We start from the raw sequence: 20,597 nt of genomic DNA, 5'->3' as shown, positions 1-20,597 counted from the left end.
GCCTTGGACAATGGGCTGCAGCGCATGGGTGCGCACCACCTGGGAGCTCCGCAGGGATGGGCCGATAGAGTGGCTGCTGCTCGTCAACAACGCTGGTGAGCGGGCAGCGCCGAGACGTGCTTCTGAGCTCATGCAGAGTGCGTTCCTCCTCCAGGTCCGGAGGCAACTGTGGGACCGGCTTGCAGGGTATTTATATTTTTCAAAATATAGTCCGGCCCCTCACAAGGTCTGAGGGACAGCGGACCGGCCCCCTGCTGAAAAAGTTTGCTGACCGCGGGCTTTTAGCATCCTAGCCGCAGTCGTAGCGTAGATAAATAATTCCTTCTTTTCTGTTGGCAGTTCTTGACCTGAAATGCCTAATAAAAAAGCTTCTGGTCTTTAACAAAAGTCAATTTAAACATTTTCTTGATTTCATTATAAATCGTATCCCAATAATTTCTGATCAATTTACAGTTCCACCACATATGAAAAAGTGCCTTTTTTTTCTTTACATTTCCAACATTTGTTGGAACCTGTTTTATACATTTTTTGCTGTTTTTCTCAGGTGTAATATACCATCTGTACATCATTTTCATATAATTATCTTTTAATAATATACAATCAGTAAATTTCAAATTCACACTTCACAATTTCCCCCGTTCTTCTACTTGTATATTTTCATAATGATCTTTTCAATCATTTGATTCTTTTCAGCATTATTCCTGTATAGACATTGCTGTAACTCCCTTTTAGTTCATTTTAGTTCTTCCCATCAAATGCAAAGCTGCTTCTACCCCCCCCCTTAACTCACTTTTTTTATCTGAATTATAGCTGCTTTGGAATTAATGCGCAGTGCCTAGTATATATTAGATGCTTGAGAAAACAATAAATACTGCTGGCTCCCTTCCCCCATGACTCTCCGTCCTGTCAATCAACTAAATGGGACGGGACATGCAGCCTCCTGTATTGTACTGATTAGGAGGGATTAATTGGAGTCAGGCTGTCGCTCTGCCTGCAGGACCAATCCAAAATACAATCTGAAAGGGGTCAAGGAGAACAGACTCCCCTGCCCACCTCCTCATGTCTTCCCCTCTCTCGCTATCCCTAGACATTCAGATGTACATCTGCAACAGAGAACACTATGGCTTCCTGCCTGTGCCCTTGAAACCTCACCAGACACTGGAGGAAGAGGCTGACAATGTTGTTCATGTTCTGACTGAGGCAATGAGTAAGTAAAAGCACACTTCGCAACACTCTCAAGAGAGGCTTGCCGCCAGCAGTCGCCATTTTGCCTTAGGATGCTGCCACAGTGGGGCAACTGGACTAACCGGTGAGCCTCCACTGCCAAGAAAGGGCTGTGAGGCCAAGCACTGAGAGTTGATTAGATAATGATGATAAGATCATAACAGAGTCTGTCTTCCTTAATTATGAAGAGGAAGGATTTTTTTTAAAAAAAAGAGTTAGGATTTTAATTGCTGTCTTTGTTTTCAAAATACTTACGTTCCAGATACAAATGAAGTAAATAAAATAAAATATTGATGTACCTAATCTGAGTTCTTACGTTCACTAAGGAATTGCAAATTATTATAATTGTTATTTATTTCAGTTGTGAATATCTTCCCATGTGGCATCCCAAAGTGAATTATAATATAACAACATATATAAAATAATTAAAACAAGATTTAAAAACTGTTAGAAATTTAGGACAGTTTTAAAGAGTGAGTTCATACATACAATCAAATCAAATATAAGACAGGTACCAACTGGGATAATTTTTATAAGACTTTTTGAAAAGAGGAAACCCTTTAGCAGGCACCAAAGAGACAACAAGGAAGTACCTGCCTGTCTGATATGCAATGCGAGGGAGTTCCAGAAGGATGTTGCAGCCAACTAAAGGCCTGATTCAGGCTTCGGGCCCCTGATAGAATGGCCTCTCCTGCAGGGGGCAATGGGCTGTTGGGGATGAAGCAATCTTTTCTGTATCCTTGTTCCAGCTTCGTACACCATTATCAGTACCCTGAACCTAGTCTGGTAAGTAACTGGCTTTCTGACTTGGGCCCAGTGCTGTGGACTTAGGTGCTCCCCCAGCACAAGTTTTCCCCGCCCTCACTTCCAAATAGTCTTGAACCAAAAAGTAAAGTCTGCATCAGTGCTAACCATGGTTAATGCTAATTAGGGCTGATGCCACAACTAAAACCAAAATTTTGAAGTGTATATGCAAATCCCAGTTACGAGGGAATTCCATTAGTATTAACTAGCAGTGCTGCCAAATTTTAGAATTAGGGCTTTGACCTTCCCAGTGAGGTCCCTCAGAATAGCAATATGTGCCATACTGATATGATACCAAATTGTATCAGATTCATTTTTTAGGATACCAGAACTAGGAATCTGCCCAGCCAGAATATCCTTCAAAAGTACCGTATTTTTCGTCCCATAGGACGCTCCGTCCCATAAGACGCACCTAGTTTTTTTTTTTGGGGGGGGGGAATAAAGGAATTTTTTTCCCCTTTATTTCCCCCCCAAAAGCAGGTCGGGGAAACCAAACCAGGTTGGGGAACAGCGGGATGGCGCGCTGCGCCTCCCCGCTGTCCCCCGAGCTTGGGAGCTAGCTGATGTCTGCCCGGCGCGCGGGGCGTTCTGCTTCAGGGCGCCTTGCGTGCCGGGCGGCAGGCTGCTATCCGCAGCCTAGGGAGCCCTGCGGGAACTCCCACAGGGCTCCCCAGGCTTGCGGATAGCTTCCTGAAGCCTGGAGAGTGAGAGGGGTCGGTGCGCACCAACCCCTCTCGCTCTCCAAGCTTCAGCGAAAGCCTGCATTCGCCCCATAGGACGCACACACATTTCCCCTTCATTTTTGGAGGGGGAAAAATGCGTCCTATAGGGCGAAAAATACGGTAGTTCAGATGCTCCATCTGCATTGCAGATACAGTCCAGGTTTGCAACAAGATATTCCAGTGCAGAGAGAACCAAGTGGTACTTTGCTTTTGTAACAAAGCACACCCGTGTTTTATTATTGGTAAGCTTTTGATCTTTTAAATATATGTAATAAGCAGTAGCATACTATGACTGTCACCCGAAAGACACTTAAATGGCGGAGCAAGACTAAATAAGTGAGTTGCCCCCCACAATGAGAAGTGAGCAAACTTCAAGGCTTTCTTTCTTCACCTGTTTTGATTGTTCTCCTCCCTTCCAGTTGACCGTCCTCCAGTTGAGCCCTCAGAACAGGTCACAGTTCCTCCAAAGCACCCGGACAAGATGGGATTTGATGAGGTAACAGGAAAATGTCTGCTTTAGCATGCCAACTTTTGTGGGAGTGAAAAGGGACAGGGCAAAATCCAATAAGCGGTTATGGCAGACTTAAGCTAAATGGCTTGAAAAAGTCAGCTATAGTCTGATCTGTATTATTATATATATTTATTTATACTCCTCCTTTTTCCCTGATGGAACTCAAGGAGACTTACAAATAAAAACAAGGATTGCTAAAAACATAGGCAAGGAAATAATTAAAACCAATTAAATATTGATTATTATTTTTTGCACATTTCTATGGTATTATATTTGTTCTTCAATCTGTCATTACTGTGCAACATTTTAGTTGGTCCTAATAAAACTTTTACCCTACTGGGGCTTCGGGACTTTTTTTATAGTGGACCATTGCTACTACTTAAGCTTTTTGTATGTTTTTTCTTTGGTTGTGTGTGTGTGTGCGTGTGTGTGTGTGTGTGTGTGTGTGTTTTAAAGCACAGTGCATATTCTTTCAACTATGGCCTGGGGTACTCCATGTGAAAAGAAGATGTTGAATGTCTTTTTCTTTCTCCTTGGGAAGATGGCAATTAATACCGAATACAGTGGTACCTCTGGTTACGTACTTAATTTGTTCCGGAGGTCTGTTCTTAACCTGAAACTGTTCTTAACCTGAGGTAACACTTTAGCTAATGGGGCCTCCCACTGCCACCGCGCCACCGCTGCGTGATTTCTGTTCTTATACTGAAGCAAAGTTCTTAACCCGAGGTACTATTTCTGGGTTAGCAGAGTCTGTAACCTGAAGCGCCTGTAACCTGAAGCGTCTGTAACCTGAGGTGCCACTGTACAGTTTTCGAGAGGATAGAGCAACATTTTACAAGAGCACAGTGCAGCTCCCCAATCCATGTTTCTGTCTTGCACACTAATATATGGGGAGCTGTGAGGGATGGTTCTTGCTGCTTCTTTAATCCAGCCACTCTCCTTTACAAATACGGTCCCCACCAGCGGTTTTTGTGGTGTTCTCCCCACCCGATCCCCACCTGGGTGTTAGAATTCCAAGTGGGCCCAGATGTGGTTGGGGATAAGGACAGCTTAGAATTCGTAGACAATAATTGGTGGGTGCAAGAGAGGTTAAACAAAGTTCCCCCCTACCCACCACACAAACCTGTGTGAGTAGCTTCTGTTAGCACTAACTCTAGTTATATTGGCACAGTTATCAGCAAAGCTGTGTGTGTATCCCACAGTTCTGCTGAAAACAGAGATCATGGCATTGGGTTGAGAACACAGTCTTGATCAGGGTCCAAGCCACCATGGCTGTAACAACAGGCTCTAAAGTGTGATTGAAGCTAGGTGGGTAATAATGTGATGATATCACATTAAATGTTTAAATCAGGGTTTTGTGAATCTGTGACTCTCCAGATGTTTCTGGACTCCACCTCCCACCACCCCTTGCCAGGAAGTCCAATGCAAGGGGATGGTGGGAGTTGTCACTAGCAACATCTGGAAAGTCACAGTTTACATCACGCAATACTACTGAGAGTATGCTTTTCTTAGCTTGCATAATAGATACAAAGCAAGCACAACCCTGGGGCCACAATGGTGATTATCAGGCTCTTTTATTCAGGTTCTTCCCACACCATCTTAATGTCACCTTCTGGGACCCACAACCCAGACTCACTCCTCCATTCCGCAGGTGAATCCGCAGAGATCTGTGTCTGTAAATTGTAGCCCTCCTGTATTGGCATCTCTGGCTCCCTCCTAAAGTCATACAAGGAGATTATCATAAGAACTAAGCAGTGGCTCTTTCTGAACTGCCTTCTTAACAAATCCTGTTGTGCTTATGAGGCATTAAGCATGATATGGCATCTGTAAATATGGTGTGGAACATTGAGAGTTCATTGGCTTGGGTGAGGGTAAGTTTGTTTTTTAGTCTATTCAGGTGATAGTTGATTAGAGGTTGGCGGGGAGAAAGCACCTCCTGCCGGCAAGAGTTTTCCCCTCATAGGGTCTTCGTGCCCACCCCAACCAGACCCACTGTTTGAGAACCACTGACACAGAAGAACTCCGTGTACAAGGAGGTGGGTTAAAGAAAGTTCAGAGATCTTCTGTGCATTGAATAACAGCGCCCCCCACAGGACCATTGAATCCTGTTGAGCAGTTGGGGAGGGACTGATGCAAATCTGCCTCTTGGCACTTGTCCTCAACCCTGAAGGAGCTGTGCCCAGTTTCTCCAGCCTTGATGGCTCTCTGTTTACATGGCTTGTATAATTCAATGCAGAGACAGTGCCTGGTTTTGTGACAGACAGACTATGTTTGGAGCCAATCCTGCCTGCCTGACCTGTATTTTAAAATATGTTGTTGATTTGTGGCTTCATTATTTGCCAGCCTTATTTATCTGTGTCCTGTTTGGAGGAAGAGCTGGAGCACAAGCTGGTTTTATTTTTGTCTGCTTGTTTCTGTGCCCAATACTTGAAGGCTTGCCTTTAGCAAGGAGGGCATCCCAAGGACCTGCACACATGTGCTCAGGGATCGTTTTGCCTTAAAAGGCTTGGGCTAGGTGGGAAACTTTTTCCACCCACTGTTTACTAGTGGCGGTGGTGTGTGTGTGTGTTTAAAAAATAGTAGGATAAACCTTGAGTTCTGACAAAGTAGGTGCCAATGTGTTCTTAGTCCCAGCAGAAGACCAGAATAACTAAAATGCATGCGCATCTTGGGGAAGGGCCATACCTCATAAGTACAGCATGTGCTTTGTATTCAGAAGGTCTCAGTTTTAATCGCTGGCATCTCCAGGTTGAACTTCCTGAAATCTTGGACAGCTGCTGCCAGACATTTACCTGATTGACATAATCCTGAGTCAGAGCTAATTTAGTCTTGGCGGTTGGCTTAGTCTTTGCTTTGTTTGAACATGCAAACCCATCCAGGCACACTAACCCTTGCTTGATTTCTGTCAGCAAACTAAAGTGAAGCCAGGATTTGTTGCGGGTTTACAAACCTTGGCTTTTTAAAACTATGGTTTAGTGCAGGAGTAAGGCCTGTGGGCCAGATGCGGCCCAATTGCCTCCTCAATCCGGTCCGCAGATGGTCCGGGAATCAGCGTCCTTTTACATGAGTAGAATGTGTGCTTTTATTTAAAATGCATCTATGGGTTATTTGTGGGGCATAGGAATTCGTTCATTTCCCCCCAAAAAAATATAGTCCGGCCGACCCACGGCTGAAAAAGGTTGCTGACCCCTGGTTTAGTGTTAAGCAAACTATGGTTTGTTTTCCCAGACCACACACTCATCAAGCCAGAAAGTCATGAGGAAAGAACAGCTGGAAAACAAAACCAAGCTGTGGGGAAACATGCTATACAGTGGTACCTCAGGTTAAGTACTTAATTAGTTCCGGAGGTCCGTACTTAACCTGAAACTGTTCTTAACCTGAAGCACCACTTTAGCTAATGGGGCCTCCTGCTGCCGGAGCACGATTTCTGTTCTCATCCTGAAGCAAAGTTCTTAACCTGAAGCACTATTACTGGGTTAGCGGAGTCTGTAACCTGAAGCGTATGTAACCCGAGGTACCACTGTAGTTTGTTTTCTTGCTTGTCTGTAAGGTGATGTTATTCACTGAGCAAACCATGATTGCAACATGACTTTAGCATTATGTGGGAATGCAGCCACAGTGAGGTTAAGTGAGGTCAGTAAAGGCAGTGTCTTATGTTCATACGTACAAGTGTAGAATTATCAACTCTTCTCTCAATTTATTTGAGTTCTTAGCAGTTTTTTCCATTTCAAATTTACTTTTACACTTGTTTGAACAATTAAATTTTTATTTTTTTACTTCTTAGGTGGTGATTATATTTTGATTATGTTGATAAAAAACACCCATAAACTTTTCAATTCTGCCACGCAAATGTCCCATTGCCTTGTTCAGATTTGCACTGAACCTCCTGGCTTCTTTCTCTGTAGATTTTTATGATCAACCTCAAGCGCCGGAAAGACAGGCGGGACAGAATGCTGCGAACTTTGTACGAGCAGGAAATTGCAGTCAAACTAGTGGAAGCTGTGGATGGAAAGTGAGTAGAGGGTTATGGTATTTTGTCTTTTTTATTAACGTGCTGCCATTTGTGAATTATAAACACTGGATGATGCAAAAATTCTGCCTTGACAACCCCACTAGATTGTTTTCAGTGCTAGCGGAAATTGAGTGTGTGATGCATCATTTGCCAGTGAGTAGTAGTGTGCTATCAGAAAGGAAGGCTTCTCTGAGCCACAGATGAGGGTCTCTGCATGAGGTCTCTGCATGAGTCAGCTGCTCTGGCCTTTCAACTAGCCTCTGCTGAGTGTGGTCAGTTTTGGTGCATCTCTCTGAACTGGGAAATTGGAGCAGCTGGTCACTGAGAGACAGAGCAGAATTCCCTGTTTTCAGAAGAAGCTGCTCATGGTCTCCCTACATCCAGTCTGATCAGTGGTTCATACAGATGCACAGAGCAGAGGCTCATCTGAGGACAGGTTATTCTGACTCTTACAAGTTATCTAAACTGTTTAGGGGTTGTAAAAGCAAAGAGGCTCTCAGAGATCTGCAGTATATTTTGATGCACAAAAGATTCTCAAGTTGGCCTTTTCTTTTGATACTTCTATATAGCTTGTGAACTAGAATATTGTGGAACCAAATTTTAATGAGTTCAATCCCCTGGAGAAATGGAGCGCTATCGGGCTGCTTGCATAGTCTATATTTCCCTTGGAGCTTCCATGGGAAATTTTTGCTGTTAGATTCCTGTACCTGTTGTATTTAAATCCACCTCTCTTAACCGAAATGCAGTTGTTAAGTAGAACTGTCAAGACAGTTTCATATACCCAAAGCTTTCTATAGTTGCACAAGAGACCATTGTTCTAAAGAGGATGTTGATAGCAGGGTTTCTAGCCGTTGGCTCCAAGTCAAGTAGCAGATACCTTCTCATATACTGAGATTTGCTCTCCTCTCACACACAGTCCTCTTGATTAACAAATCCAAGGCCATGTCAACAGCAGATTAATCTTGTTAAAGCTCTCAGACTAGAAAGGAAGAAATGACTGGGCGGGAGGTGGTGGGGTAACTACTTGTAAAGGTTCATCCAGGTAAAAAAATATCCTGCAAATAGAAGACTAGCATTATCTGGAAGAAAAGTTATTGCCACTTGGTGCTGGTTTTCTATTGGCAGAGAGTTTTTAACAGAAGAGAGAATTTAGATGATGTTATCCTTGGAGTCTAAACTGGTGCAGTCCATTCTACCACTTCATTCTTCTGCATGCATTGACTTTCTTCATATCCTGAAAACCTATGCTTAGGTGACTTAACCCTTGTTCCTTGCAGAGCACTGAATGCAACCCAGCTGAAAGCGCTCAACATAGACATGCTTCCTGGCTACCAGGATCCGTACTCCTCAAGGGTGCTGACTAGAGGAGAGATTGGCTGTTTTCTTAGCCACTACTATATCTGGAAGGAGGTGAAGTCTGTTAACGGCTTGTTTTGATTGTAATTATCCTGGGATGTATGGGGAAGTCTTTTGAGAGCACTGAAAATGAGATGCCTGTCAGTAACAAAATGGCGGCAGATGGAGGCAGGGTTTGGCATAATCAGCTGACAACTATTGACATGCTATGTTGACATCTAACTTTACTTTTGAAATTGCTGAATTATTTGCAAAAGCAATTTACTTCTGGCACAGAGTCACCTGCTTTGAAAATTCTACCCCCTTGGCCCTTTATGTCACTTTCAGAGCCTCAAAATAATAAGAATTATAATGTTGCAACAGGTAGATGGATGTGTAGCACAGATGCAGCTTAAAAGAATTTGGCATTGGTTCTGCATCTGGTACCGTTTCAAGCTGTCCCACAGCAGACAATACAGCTCCAGGTACCATAAGTAGAGTCAATTTCAGTTCCTTTCCTCCCACAAACTATTCCTTTAAGGTGGAAGACAAGGAGCTGGATAAAGTCCTGGTCATTGAAGATGACGTGCGCTTTGAGCACCAGTTCAAGAAGAAGCTCACAAAGTTAATGGATGATATCGAAAGAGCCCAGCTTGACTGGGAGCTCATGTAAGTAGTGGTCTTCTCTGATTTTGCCTGTGAAAGGTCTTCTCTTCCTTCCATGGAGCTTGGAAAGGATCCATAGGTGTATCTATAAAAGCACCTAACACTGAAATAGGAGAGAAGAATGCCTAAGAATTTATCAGCTCTCGCTTTAGGAAAGTGGAGAAAAAGGGTGGCTTTTAGGAGGTTTCATTGACATGATTCCAGCATGACTACCACATGCAGATGTTTCCCCAAAGTCTGGAAATTAAGGCACACTTTTCCAGGAAGTTTGGCCTTTTACTTAAAGCAGTTTATTTGTAGACAGTCCCTTAATTGCTTACTACCAGTGAAAACTGATTGGAATGTGTCTGATTGGTTTTCGCCAACGTCTCATACAGAAATGCACCAGGCAACCTCTACTAGATAGGAACGTTGGTCTCTCATTTGCTGTGGCTTTATAGCCCCACTGGGCTGCCCTGTCTAGAGATGCAAAACTCATTTTTAAGACAATTTCACTTGGGTTTTGAGTTTTATTTCCAGAAAATATTTATAGCAGAACATGAACTTACTGTCATGAACTGTGTGTGACTGGCTGTTTATTTCTTAGATCTCCATGTTTCTTTGATAAAGCTCAAAACAGCTTCCGTGGAGCTCCCAGTGGTTTTCCATCCAGGCAGTGATGAGGTCCACACATGCTTGGATTCAGCTTCATGGGCCTACATACCTGTGACATGTATGTGAACGGAATGTCAATTCCATGGCAGAGCCACCTGTCTTTTTCTTTCTAGATACATTGGCCGGAAACGGATGCAGGTGGAGCGTCCAGAAAAGGCTGTTCCCAATGTCATGAACCTTGTGGAAGCTGATTACTCTTACTGGACGCTGGGCTATGCCCTCTCCTTGCAAGGAGCTCGGAAGCTGATAGGAGCCGAACCTTTCAGCAAGATGTTGCCTGTTGATGAATTCCTTCCAATCATGTACAACAAGCACCCAGTGTAAGTTCAGTTGTGCTGGTTGAGTTGTATTGGACTAGTTAGCTAGGTTTGCACTATACTGCATAGCACTGTGGTAAGCAAGCACCTGCCTCCTGTAAGAACCTGGGTTACTCAACCAAATTCTGATTGCCTCAGTGGGGAGGAAGCACAATTCAAATTTCTGAGCACAATTAAAAGTGTTGGTGTTGACCTTTAAAGCCCTAAATGGCCTTGGCCCAATATACCTGAAGGAGTGTCTCCACCCCCATCGTCCAGCCCAGACACTGAGGTCCAGTGCCAAGGGCCTTCTGGCGGTTCCCTCACTGTGAAAAGTGCAGTTACAGGGAACCAGGCAGAGGGCCTTCTCGGTAGTGGCGCCTGCCCTGTGGAACACTCTCCTACCAGATGTCAAGGAAATAAACAACTATCTGACGTTTAGAAGACATCCGAAGGCAGCCCTGTTTAGGGACGTTTTTAATGAATGATGTTTTAATGTATTTTTAATCTCTGTTGGAAGTTGCCCAACAGATGGGCGGGGTACAAATAAATTATTATTATTATTATTATTATTATTATTATTATTATTATTATTATTTCCCCATCTCTGGCTGATTTACCAGCTGCGTCCCCTTTTGGACAGAGAAGACTTGACCACTGTACTCCATATTCTGATAATTTCGAGTTTGGATTATTGCAATATGATCTACGTGGGGCTGCCCTTTAAGACGATTTGGAAACGTCAACTGATCTGAAATGCAGTGCCCAGATTGCTGGCTGGGCTTTTGTTTATATCTCATATGTTTTAAAATAGTTGCACGGGTTGCCAATTTGCTTTCAGGCCCAATTTAAGGTGCTCATGTTAGTGGTAAAGCCCTAAACAGCTCAGGCCCCAAACACCTGAAAGGCCATTTCCTTCCCTACAGATCTTCTTTGGTGCTGAAATGGTCAGGGTGGCCCGCTGGGGGCTCTCCCACCACCCTCAGAGGCTTGGGGGGCTGATGGCTCAGGAGAGGGCAAAGTTATGGAGCTGCCTCCCAACAGAGGCGCATGTGGCACTTTCATTATACAGCTTTTGACAAATGCTAAAGATGCCCCTCTTTATTCTGGCTTCTGATAGTGGAGATGTATATTTTTAGGACCCACCTCATTTCTGTGATGGTTAAGTTGTTTTAAACTGTTTTTAATACTGTGTTTTAATTGTGGTAGCCTGCCCTGAGACCTTAGGGTGAAGGGTGGGTAATAGTAATAGTAATACTACTACTACTTCTACTACTACTATTACTACTAATAGATTGAGGCTGAGTTCACTGAAGAAGTGATTTTCAACTGAACAGCTCTGACCTATCTGTTATGAAATATGAAAGACAAAAAAAATCCCCATGGCTTTAAAGTGTAGTGCTAAAATACAGTGGTACCTCGGGTTACATACGCTTTAGGTTACATACGCTTCAGGTTACAGACTCCGCTAACCCAGAAATAGTGCTTCAGGTTAAGAACTTTGCTTCAGGATAAGAACAGAAATCGGGCTCCAGCAGCGCAGCGGCAGCAGGAGGCCCCATTAGCTAAAGTGGTGCTTCAGGATAAGAACAGTTTCAGGTTAAGTACGGACCTCCGGAACAAATTAAGTACTTAACCCGAGGTACCACTGTACTCCCTTTTGTATCTGTGGCCATGCTGACATTGTTGTTTTCTCCGCTTTAGTGCCAAGTACATGGAATACTATGAACCTAGAGACTTGAAAGCCTTCTCTGCTGAGCCTCTGCTGGTCTATCCAACACACTACACTGGGCAGCCAGGATACCTTAGTGACACAGAGACATCCACCATCTGGGACAATGAGACCGTAGCCACGGACTGGGACAGAACCCTCTCTCGGAAATCCCGGCAGCAGGGCCAGATCCACACAGATGCCCAGAACAAGGATGCTCTGCCACCTCAGCCCTCTCTTGACGCAGCATCTGGAAGGGATGAGCTATGACTGTTCACTGGCCAAGGAACCCCTGACAACATTGGCAACAGCTGGACTTGCCGCATACACCATCTTTTGACCTAGAACCTTTCAGAGATATTAACGTTTTGTCTAAACTGGCAGATGCAGTCATTTTGAGCTGACTGGTTTTAACTGAACAAGAGTCTCCTGTTTTGTAGGAGGAGCGGCTGAGCCTGACTGAGTCAGGTTGGCAGACATCTGAGAAATACTGTATTGACAGTAGGCCATTTTTCCCCATCTCTGGGTTTGTTCCATGGGACCTCTGCTGAGCTGGAAGACTCTAGAGGGCAGCAAGTTTACACTCTGAAAGGACAAAGCTTTCATAAACAATGTCTTTCTACACTTTGTGTAGAATTACTGTATTTATAAAGATTAATATATACAGAGGAGAGGTTTACAGGCCCTTCCATGTTAATTATTGGATTGCTGCCGGGCTTTGTCAACCACGTTCTCTGAGAGAAATCGTATAGGGAGGGGGGGACTGTCAAAGAGTTGCTGCCAAAAATTATCCCGTGGCTTTATCTATCTGAATTACAAGTGGATCTTTATTTTGTCTATTGTGAGTCCTCAAAGGTGCAAATAACTTGTATTTATTTATAGATACAAGGACTGGTGGTGGTGGTTACGAAGAATTTCTACAGCAACTTCCAACCTGCAAAATTATTTGCAGTCCTTGATCTACAAAGTCTCCCTCATGGGAGCGAAGATGTTAAATGCTATATCTCACAGCTTCAGCAATCAGCGTCAGTGGGTGGTTTCCTTGTGTAAGTGAGCCTTTATAGATTAAATCCTACAGGGAAAATCTAAATCCTACAGAGAGAATTTAAATATTGCCTCACACATGATGCTTGTTCGCACATTCAGGTCACACATTCAGCAGCAGCACAAGAAATCCCTTCCTGGCATATGTGAGTAAGTGTCTCTCTGACTTCTGCTGCACTTGTGACCCAGCAGGAATTTGAACCCAGATCTCTTCAGATCCATGCTGAGCACTTATGTATAAATGAGGCAATCTCAGCTCTGGTTAAGATCCTGTGGTATTCCCTTCACAACTTACAGCAGTTGTCTCTGTTTCCCAAACATTGCAACCTCCCTCCAGCCTCAGGCACAGATACCTTTTTAAAAACTGAAATATCGTCTGGAATAGTTGTCAAGCAGTTGGCCATCAGAACAGAACCCTGCCTCTCCCATTTTATATGGATAGAAGGGTGAATGGTGAATGTAAACTGAGATGACTATAACACAATGTCTTGGGGGTTTTTTGAGAGTGAGCAGTCTTAAATATCTCTAGACTGCTAATTCGTTTTTAAAATAGACAGACAGACATTATTTGTTTCAAAGACAACACATGAGGGCTCCCTTTCAACATTGTACCAAAGAGAAATCTCTGGTTGTATCAAGCTTGCTGATCTCTGTTTTGTTTAGATGATTTAAACTGTTTGCATACTCAGTTCTTGTCTTTGCCACCCCCATCATGAAAATCACGCTTGTCCATTTTGGGATGAGCTGATACCCTCCCTGTTGGACAGTGTCTCAACACACTAACATCACATCTTTATAAATGCACCAGAAGTCAAGTGGCCATTTAATTTTGTAATGTAGACTTCAGAGTTTGAAGGGAAAATCATTACTGAAACAAAACTTTTTAAATAAAAAACTAAGGGAAGAAACTATATGTGCTTAACCTGCTGTAGATGCTGAACACAGGAATTGTTGTTCTTAGATGGAATAACTGTACTATCCTATTACACTCTTTCCTAAAGGGATGATGTTGCTGCTTATCAGCTGGTCTGATAATATATAGCAAGTCAACTTGTCTGTTGTCATGTCTTTTATTTGTGACTTTAAATATTGGCAGTATGGTGTGATGTGATCTGATTGGGCACTCCACAGTCCAGCTGGAGTTTGTCATCTCTGCTTTGAAAGATTAATGACACCTGGTAAAACTCCTTTGGTCTTGGAGGGAGCAGAATCTTGTTGCAGGAGCCAGCTGGATAGTTCTTACTCAGAACTCCAAGCCTGTATACCTGGATATCTCTGACTATGTCCCATCCAGGCACTGAGCCTCAGATGTGCTTAAGATTCAGCAAGGTTGCTTTGGTAGGTGTCTTCAGCCCTGGTGTGTTGGGGCTGCTACAATTGGCCACTTGACTTATAGAGTTCTTCCCGGGAGGAAAGAGTATACTGCAATGATACAGGTAAGCGTGGTGTGCCCCTGCCATATCTTTCTCTGTGGTGGAAAGAAGAAGGTGCATAAGCTAATTGATATCTGAGCACCAGGGGTTTTGATCCTTGCATTACCTCAGCAGTGAATCTGCTGTTCCTGTGCAATCTCATCTTATGATTCTCACCGTGGATGCATGCACTTCCTGTTGGTTTGGAATTGAACTATGTCATCTCGTTTGAACCATTTAGTACTCTGGGTACAGACGCTCTGGAGAAACGAGAACTGATTGTTGAAAAGTGCAACCACACTATGGAAGTAATTTACCAATTGGCCCTAAATTGTCTGCTTACAGCAGGGACACGGAATTGACAAACTATTGGCCAGACCCAGCCCATGAAGCTTTTCCAACCAGCACACAGTCACCCACTCTCTTCTCAGCCCCACCCCTATCTTCATAGTGGCAGTGATCAAAAACACCCCCCATACAAATGCAGTGAACTGCTCATGGAGGAGATTGATCCCTTTCTGCATGGGCAAGGTGTATGCATTGTGATGTGTGATGAGAACGGGGCTCTCCTTCCTCACCATACAGCAGAGAAATGATGTAAACTGTGCTCATACAGAATGAGAGCAGGAATGCCTTGATGCATGCAATTTAAGTTTCATGATACCCAGCTGCTATGTTGTAGCCTATCCTGGCTTCTAGTTATGACGCTCTGCAGTGTTTCCTAAAAATGAAGTCACAAAGCTGTAGCAAGTTGGCATTCCTGCTACACCACAGTGTCCAAAGTAGGACAAAGTAGTTCAGAATATAGCTGGGAAGACTTAAAACTGCAGTAAAGAAGGGAGGCTAGTTTTGTGTTTCCTGGTGCATATTTAGGGAGCCATGAACCTTGTTCTTGGAAAAACAAGTCAGTTTCACTTGATTTTTTTGTGGTTTTCCTCCCCCTTCCTCAAATCCCATTACAATTATCCATAACATTGATGGATGGGAGTGGTGGTAAAATAGTTTTTTTCTGGTATAGCCCAGGATTGTTTAAATGCAGCACAGGAGTTTGGAAAGGGTACAAATAAAATGGGAGCGAATAGGATCATGACTGTCCAGGGTCTCTTATGGGTAGGGCAGGCATTCTATATTATACTCTCATCCCTAGGAGAGTTCTTCAAAGAAAGCAAAGTTTTGTTTTCCTTAACAACGGATGTTTCTAAAATCTTAGCACAATGTGTTTTCACTCAAGTGAATTGCTAGGAAGTGATGCAGGGATTTTCATGGCCAGCTTCTTGGGGGCAGAGTAAAGTTCCATGCAGGTCCATGCATAATTTAAGGAAATAGTGGGCGGCTTTCATTTGGTAGTATTCAGGGTTTCCCAGATTGAAAACAGCACATTTCCTTCTTAACTGAAGAAAATAAAAGGAATCTTGTGAAATCATGGAAATGATTATGAGATGAAGCTCTGTCCATTGGAGGGACAGCACTCATCAAAAAGCAAGCAAAGCTTAGGAATGTATAAAGGGGTGGGAATCAGAGGGAAAATTAAGAGCTTAGAGAGTGTCCATGAACAGGAACTGCTGTGAATGTGATATATTACTCTAGCAAAAATTATCTGAACTCTCTTAAGGACAGCTTGATTGATTACACAAATGAATTGCGAAATTTACTCAGACTGCCTAATAATATGTAGTCACTTGCAAGCCACCAATTTGTTCACACCAACTGTACAGCCTCATGAGCAAGTCAACAAACTTAGATGTGCCTAGTTCTTTTACATAATTGGGAGAAAGAACCTCCTTGTAACATGTAAGGTTGCAATGTCTGAACTGGATTGTGGCTCAGGTAATTCATTCTGAATGTCCTGATTTCATTAACATTATTGTTATTAATATTACTGTTTCAGTAAGCTGGAATTAATTCACTCTCAAAAACTCAACCCTATGAATATGATGTCTAATATACACCAGCTATTTCTGAATATTTGCTGTTGGTCTGCTATCCAATGATACTTCATTTCAGCATGTGATACTTTAGTTTGATGTATAAGATCATACTTTTGTTGGCTCAGTGGTAGTGAATCCGTTTTGCATGCAGAAACTCCTGGGCATCTCTAGGTAGGGCTGAGAGACTCCCCCCCCCCCCGGCTGAAACCCTGGAGAGCTGCTGTTAGTCAGTGGGGACAATGCTGAGTTAAATGCACTTCTATGTAGAAGGCAGCTTCCTTTGCTCCTGTGGTTCTAATGCTTAGTGTGTGCTGGAATCATGCTGGATTGCTGTTATTGCCAAAATCAAAACTCTTGAGATTCGAGAAAGTCCAAAGCACTTGAATTATGAGGTGATTTCATATTCAAATCTCAATTTGAAATTCCACATCTAAAACCTGGATTGTGAAATAGTTGTGAATCCTAAGTATCGTCAAGGATAGGTTGCTGATGAAAATCCAACAGTGAACTAGTTTAAATAGCTTAGCAAAAAGGGTGTGCACTAGCACCAAAATAAATGAAACTCTTTACACAGCAGCTGTTAATAATTCTCGCCTTTGTTTAGAAAGACACTTTATCATCACAAGCTTAACAATATAAAAATCTAGCTGATTCTACAGATATATACAGTCTTGAGTATGTGCATATACTTACACACATAACACATTTGTTGCATTGCTTCTTTCACCAGAAAACAAAGAAAATGAATCTTGGTTTTTGAAAATCCATCTTAACTCTGGACACTTTTAAGGCTCAGTTTTGAAATAACCATTCTCTCCTCTAGACAATAACACTGTGCATGGATTTAAACTAAGTAAGCCAGGAAAGAGTGTGTCTTGAAACAGAAGTTTCGCATAGTGCAAAATGCATTATCTGATAAGACCAGATGGTTTTTCAAACCCTTGACTGGTGAGCTGTTAGCAGCAGCTGTGTATATTCTTTTAAAATAAAGTTCAGAGCCAGAGCAGACCAGGTCCTGCATTCTGTGATCCATATTAAATGGATGTGCATGACTGCTCTTACTTCATAGGACTGCTGGAGCATATTTAGTCATGTCTCGGTCACCTGAAATCTCACTAGGCATTACCCATACACTTTTTCAAGTACATCTCTTGTGGCAGTAATGGCCAGAAACTTGCTTTTTTATTCTTAAAATGAAAGATGAGATGTTTTAGGAAGCTGAATTCTGCCCCAGGGTTCTTCTTCTTTGCTTCTGCTGAAGTGCATTGTATATACGGCTCTGATTATGATCATGTGGTATGCTTAATACATAGGCCAGGGTCCAAAGAATTGTGAAAGCACTGCCATGATCCCAAGGAAACAGGATTTGTCCTTCTCAAACAGCAACACTCCTATCCCCTACTGCATGGCAAACCATATTTAGCTTCTAAATAAATTTATGGTATATATTGGAGGGCAGAGCAGAAGAGAGAATGAGAGACAAACGCTTTGCATCAGGTCTTTGGATCCAGGCCATATATTTTAAAATTGGTGCTACTAATGAAGCAAAACCCCTCCTTCCATGTGTAACTAAGGCTGTATCGTAAGCATTCTTACAAGGAGGTAAGTCCTTGCAACTTTCTGCAACTTTCTGCCGAGCAATCGCTTGGAGAGCTGCCGTTCTAGTTCGCTTTTGGAAAGAGGCATGGGGGGGGGCACCCCACAGTCTGTTCTTGTAAAGGAAAAGGTTGTTCCAGCAAGCAGCCAATGAGGTAGCAGGGGCAGATGAGCAGGTAAGAGGCCAAGAGGCCACAGCTGCTGAAAGGTAACCAAGGAGGGGAAGGAGCCTTATCCCCAACCAAGAAGTGGAAAGGCTGTCACGAGGCGTCCTCCAATCTCTCTTTCACTACCTTGCCAGCCACCTATCTCCACTATGGCTTTGATTTCAATCTTTCCTGTGATCATACATTGGCTTAGCATGTGCTCTGAAAGGTGTCGTCACTGAACATGTGGCCAAAATAAAATAGCAATGTGGTGATGTGGTGCTCTAAAGGTGGCTACCTTATTTATTCCTTTAAGGATATGCCACATCAGGAAATTACTCAGTTAAAGGATGTCGTCTAAGAAAAGGGAGCTCCTTTAATCATTAACAAATTCCACGAGGCTGTGGTATCCTCAAATGCTGGCTACTAGTTACATTTGGCTTTTTTGTTTTGTTTTTTAGACTGGCTATAAAAACGTGGTTAAATGGTTTGCTACAATGCCAATATGGCTGAATACAGGTAAACAGCTCCACACCTGGAAGGGAGTCAAAGCTGCACGCTCCAAAGAAATAGACTTTGACATTCTTTTGATAAATAGGTTAGCAAAGCATAGGAAAACTAAGTAGTGGCATTAAGAAAAGTAGTATGCATTTATATTGTCTTTTCCGCCTTCTCTCTCCCCACAAGAGAACAAGGCCTTCAACTGGATAGTATTTGCTTAATGTTCTGTAGGAAAAAGGGGGTGTATTTTTCCAGCTTAGATCACAGAGTTGGAAAACCAGCACAATATGAAGCTGCATTGCGTGGGGTTAATACCATTCTAGGAGAGTGGTAATCTCTCCTGGTTTCAGCAGCTCTGTTCCTTTCCCTAAAGTTAGCAGCCCAGCAGGTAGGAAAGAAACCATCAGTCCATCCACACGAGCTTTCTATCAGTGCCATCATTTGGCCAATGGTCAGAATGATGCTCCTCCACTTCCTCCTCCTGTACATACAGGTGGGACTGGTGGAAGAGCTTTCTTCCACTTGTTAAAAAAGAAAGAAGGAAAAGAAAGCATTCCCAATTAATACTGGCATAACAGAGGCTTGAGAGTAATTGAAGAGGATTGTGAAGTTTAGGTGTACTGTACTTTTCATTCCTGGTAGAAAGTGGCCATCTGTTCTTGGAGGCTGTGCAAAAAAGGGGGGGGGGTCAGGGAGTGCCTGTAGGCTGTTTTGCACTCAGGTCCATTGTGTATCAAGGCATGCCTGTTAATAACAAGTGTTAGCTTTGTATTCCCAAAGCTGAATACTGACAAAATCATTTGTGAAGATTGTTGCAATAATGGATGGCGGCAACGGTTGCTTTGAAACCCCATCTGCCTTGCGTTGACTTATCCATCCTCAAAGTGTGATTTTGCTGTTTCTGTGGCTCCAGCAGCCCTTCTTGTTGGTCCTGGGGAGAGTCAAGCTGGAGCGGCTCCTCAGTTTCACTTCCCTGTCGAGGGAGGTTTTTTTCCGCAGGATGAAGTCAAAGTTCACCTGGCTGTTCATGGCGTAAAAGACATTCGCGCTGTCCGGGATGACTAATTCTGCAATTCAAGGAAATAACAGATGGTAAAATACTCCTCTATTTTTTAGTACAGGAGGCTCACAACTTACCTACTTTTAAGTTTTGCGTATTCAGCTTTATGCACTTGGAAAAAACATTAATCCAGGGGGAGGGAAGGACTTTGGCAATCCCACGCACCATTGTTAGCTGCTTGAGCATGTTCATTTTTGTAGGAAAGTGGGATACAAATAAAATGAATGAATGAATGAATGTGTGTTGACTACACACAATTTTGCCTTTAGGCACAATCCCCGGAACATAACCCCTGTGTAAGTTGCAGGCTTAGCACTGTCTCGTGGTCTGGGTTCGTAACAAAGAAAATTTAACAATGGGTGAGTCTTGCAGGATTCTCTGCACTATGAAGCTAATAGGAAAATGTCCAGCATAATGAGAAGCAGGGCGACCTGTGAATGGCCCCTATAGTGCAGGGAACAGCCCTCTATGATCCCTTACTACATGAGCACTTCCTTTTTTGCCCTCGTAGCAGGTAGGCGTGAGAGTGTGATATTTTGATTGCTCAAATTACAGTGGTACCTCGCAAGACGAATGCCTCGAAAGACAAAAAACTCGCAAAACGAAAGAGTTTTTCGTTTTTTGAGTTGCTTCGCAAGACGGATTTCCCTATGGGCTTGCATCGCAAGACGAAAACATCTTGCAAGTTTGTTTCCTTTGTGTTGCAAGCTGGTTCCTTTTTCTTAAAACCGTGCATTCACTTTGAGGAACAACTCATAGCACACGGTGTGGTAGCCTTTTTTGAGGTTTTTGAAGACTTTGGTGATTTTTGAAGCTTTTCCAAAGTCCGTGCTTCACAAGACGAAAAAATCGCAAGGCGAAAAAACTCGCGGAACGAATTAATTTCGTCTTGCGAGGCACCACTGTACACACAGAATGGTCTGTGGGCCTCTCTTCCAGCATTGCAGCCATGGTGCAAGTTGCCTCCTCCCCCAG

At 43.1% G+C, this 20,597-nt stretch overlaps 2 protein-coding genes and 1 long non-coding RNA gene across 9 annotated transcripts in view; 2 read left to right on the top strand and 1 right to left on the bottom strand.

Moving 5' to 3' along the window:
• COLGALT2 (collagen beta(1-O)galactosyltransferase 2) overlaps positions 1-14,033 on the top strand; it is a 56,322-nt gene extending 42,289 nt beyond the window's left edge. For both annotated transcript variants that reach the window (XM_079981397.1, XM_079981398.1), the window contains exons 6-12: positions 1,088-1,207; positions 3,170-3,246; positions 7,167-7,273; positions 8,551-8,683; positions 9,150-9,277; positions 10,042-10,248; positions 11,929-14,033. In XM_079981397.1, the coding sequence (XP_079837523.1) occupies positions 1,088-1,207; positions 3,170-3,246; positions 7,167-7,273; positions 8,551-8,683; positions 9,150-9,277; positions 10,042-10,248; positions 11,929-12,205 (1,049 nt within the window). In that variant the 3' untranslated portion in view covers positions 12,206-14,033. The remainder of the gene's footprint in view (positions 1-1,087; positions 1,208-3,169; positions 3,247-7,166; positions 7,274-8,550; positions 8,684-9,149; positions 9,278-10,041; positions 10,249-11,928) is intronic.
• Positions 1-20,597, top strand: part of LOC307218974 — a 95,304-nt gene that overhangs the window by 54,007 nt on the left and 20,700 nt on the right. The gene's annotated exons all lie outside the window — the stretch shown is intronic.
• RGL1 (ral guanine nucleotide dissociation stimulator like 1) overlaps positions 16,898-20,597 on the bottom strand; it is a 153,343-nt gene continuing 149,643 nt past the window's right edge. For all 6 annotated transcript variants that reach the window (XM_079981329.1, XM_079981331.1, XM_079981330.1 and 3 more), the window contains one exon: positions 16,898-19,629. In XM_079981329.1, the coding sequence (XP_079837455.1) occupies positions 19,442-19,629 (188 nt within the window). In that variant the 3' untranslated portion in view covers positions 16,898-19,441. The remainder of the gene's footprint in view (positions 19,630-20,597) is intronic.

The sequence above is a fragment of the Podarcis cretensis genome, assembly GCF_951804945.1.
Source record: "Podarcis cretensis genome assembly, chromosome: 6".
Taxonomy (NCBI): Eukaryota; Metazoa; Chordata; class Lepidosauria; order Squamata; family Lacertidae; genus Podarcis; species Podarcis cretensis.
Note: the sequence above shows the minus strand (reverse complement) of the source record. Positions and strands in the feature narration are given on the sequence as shown.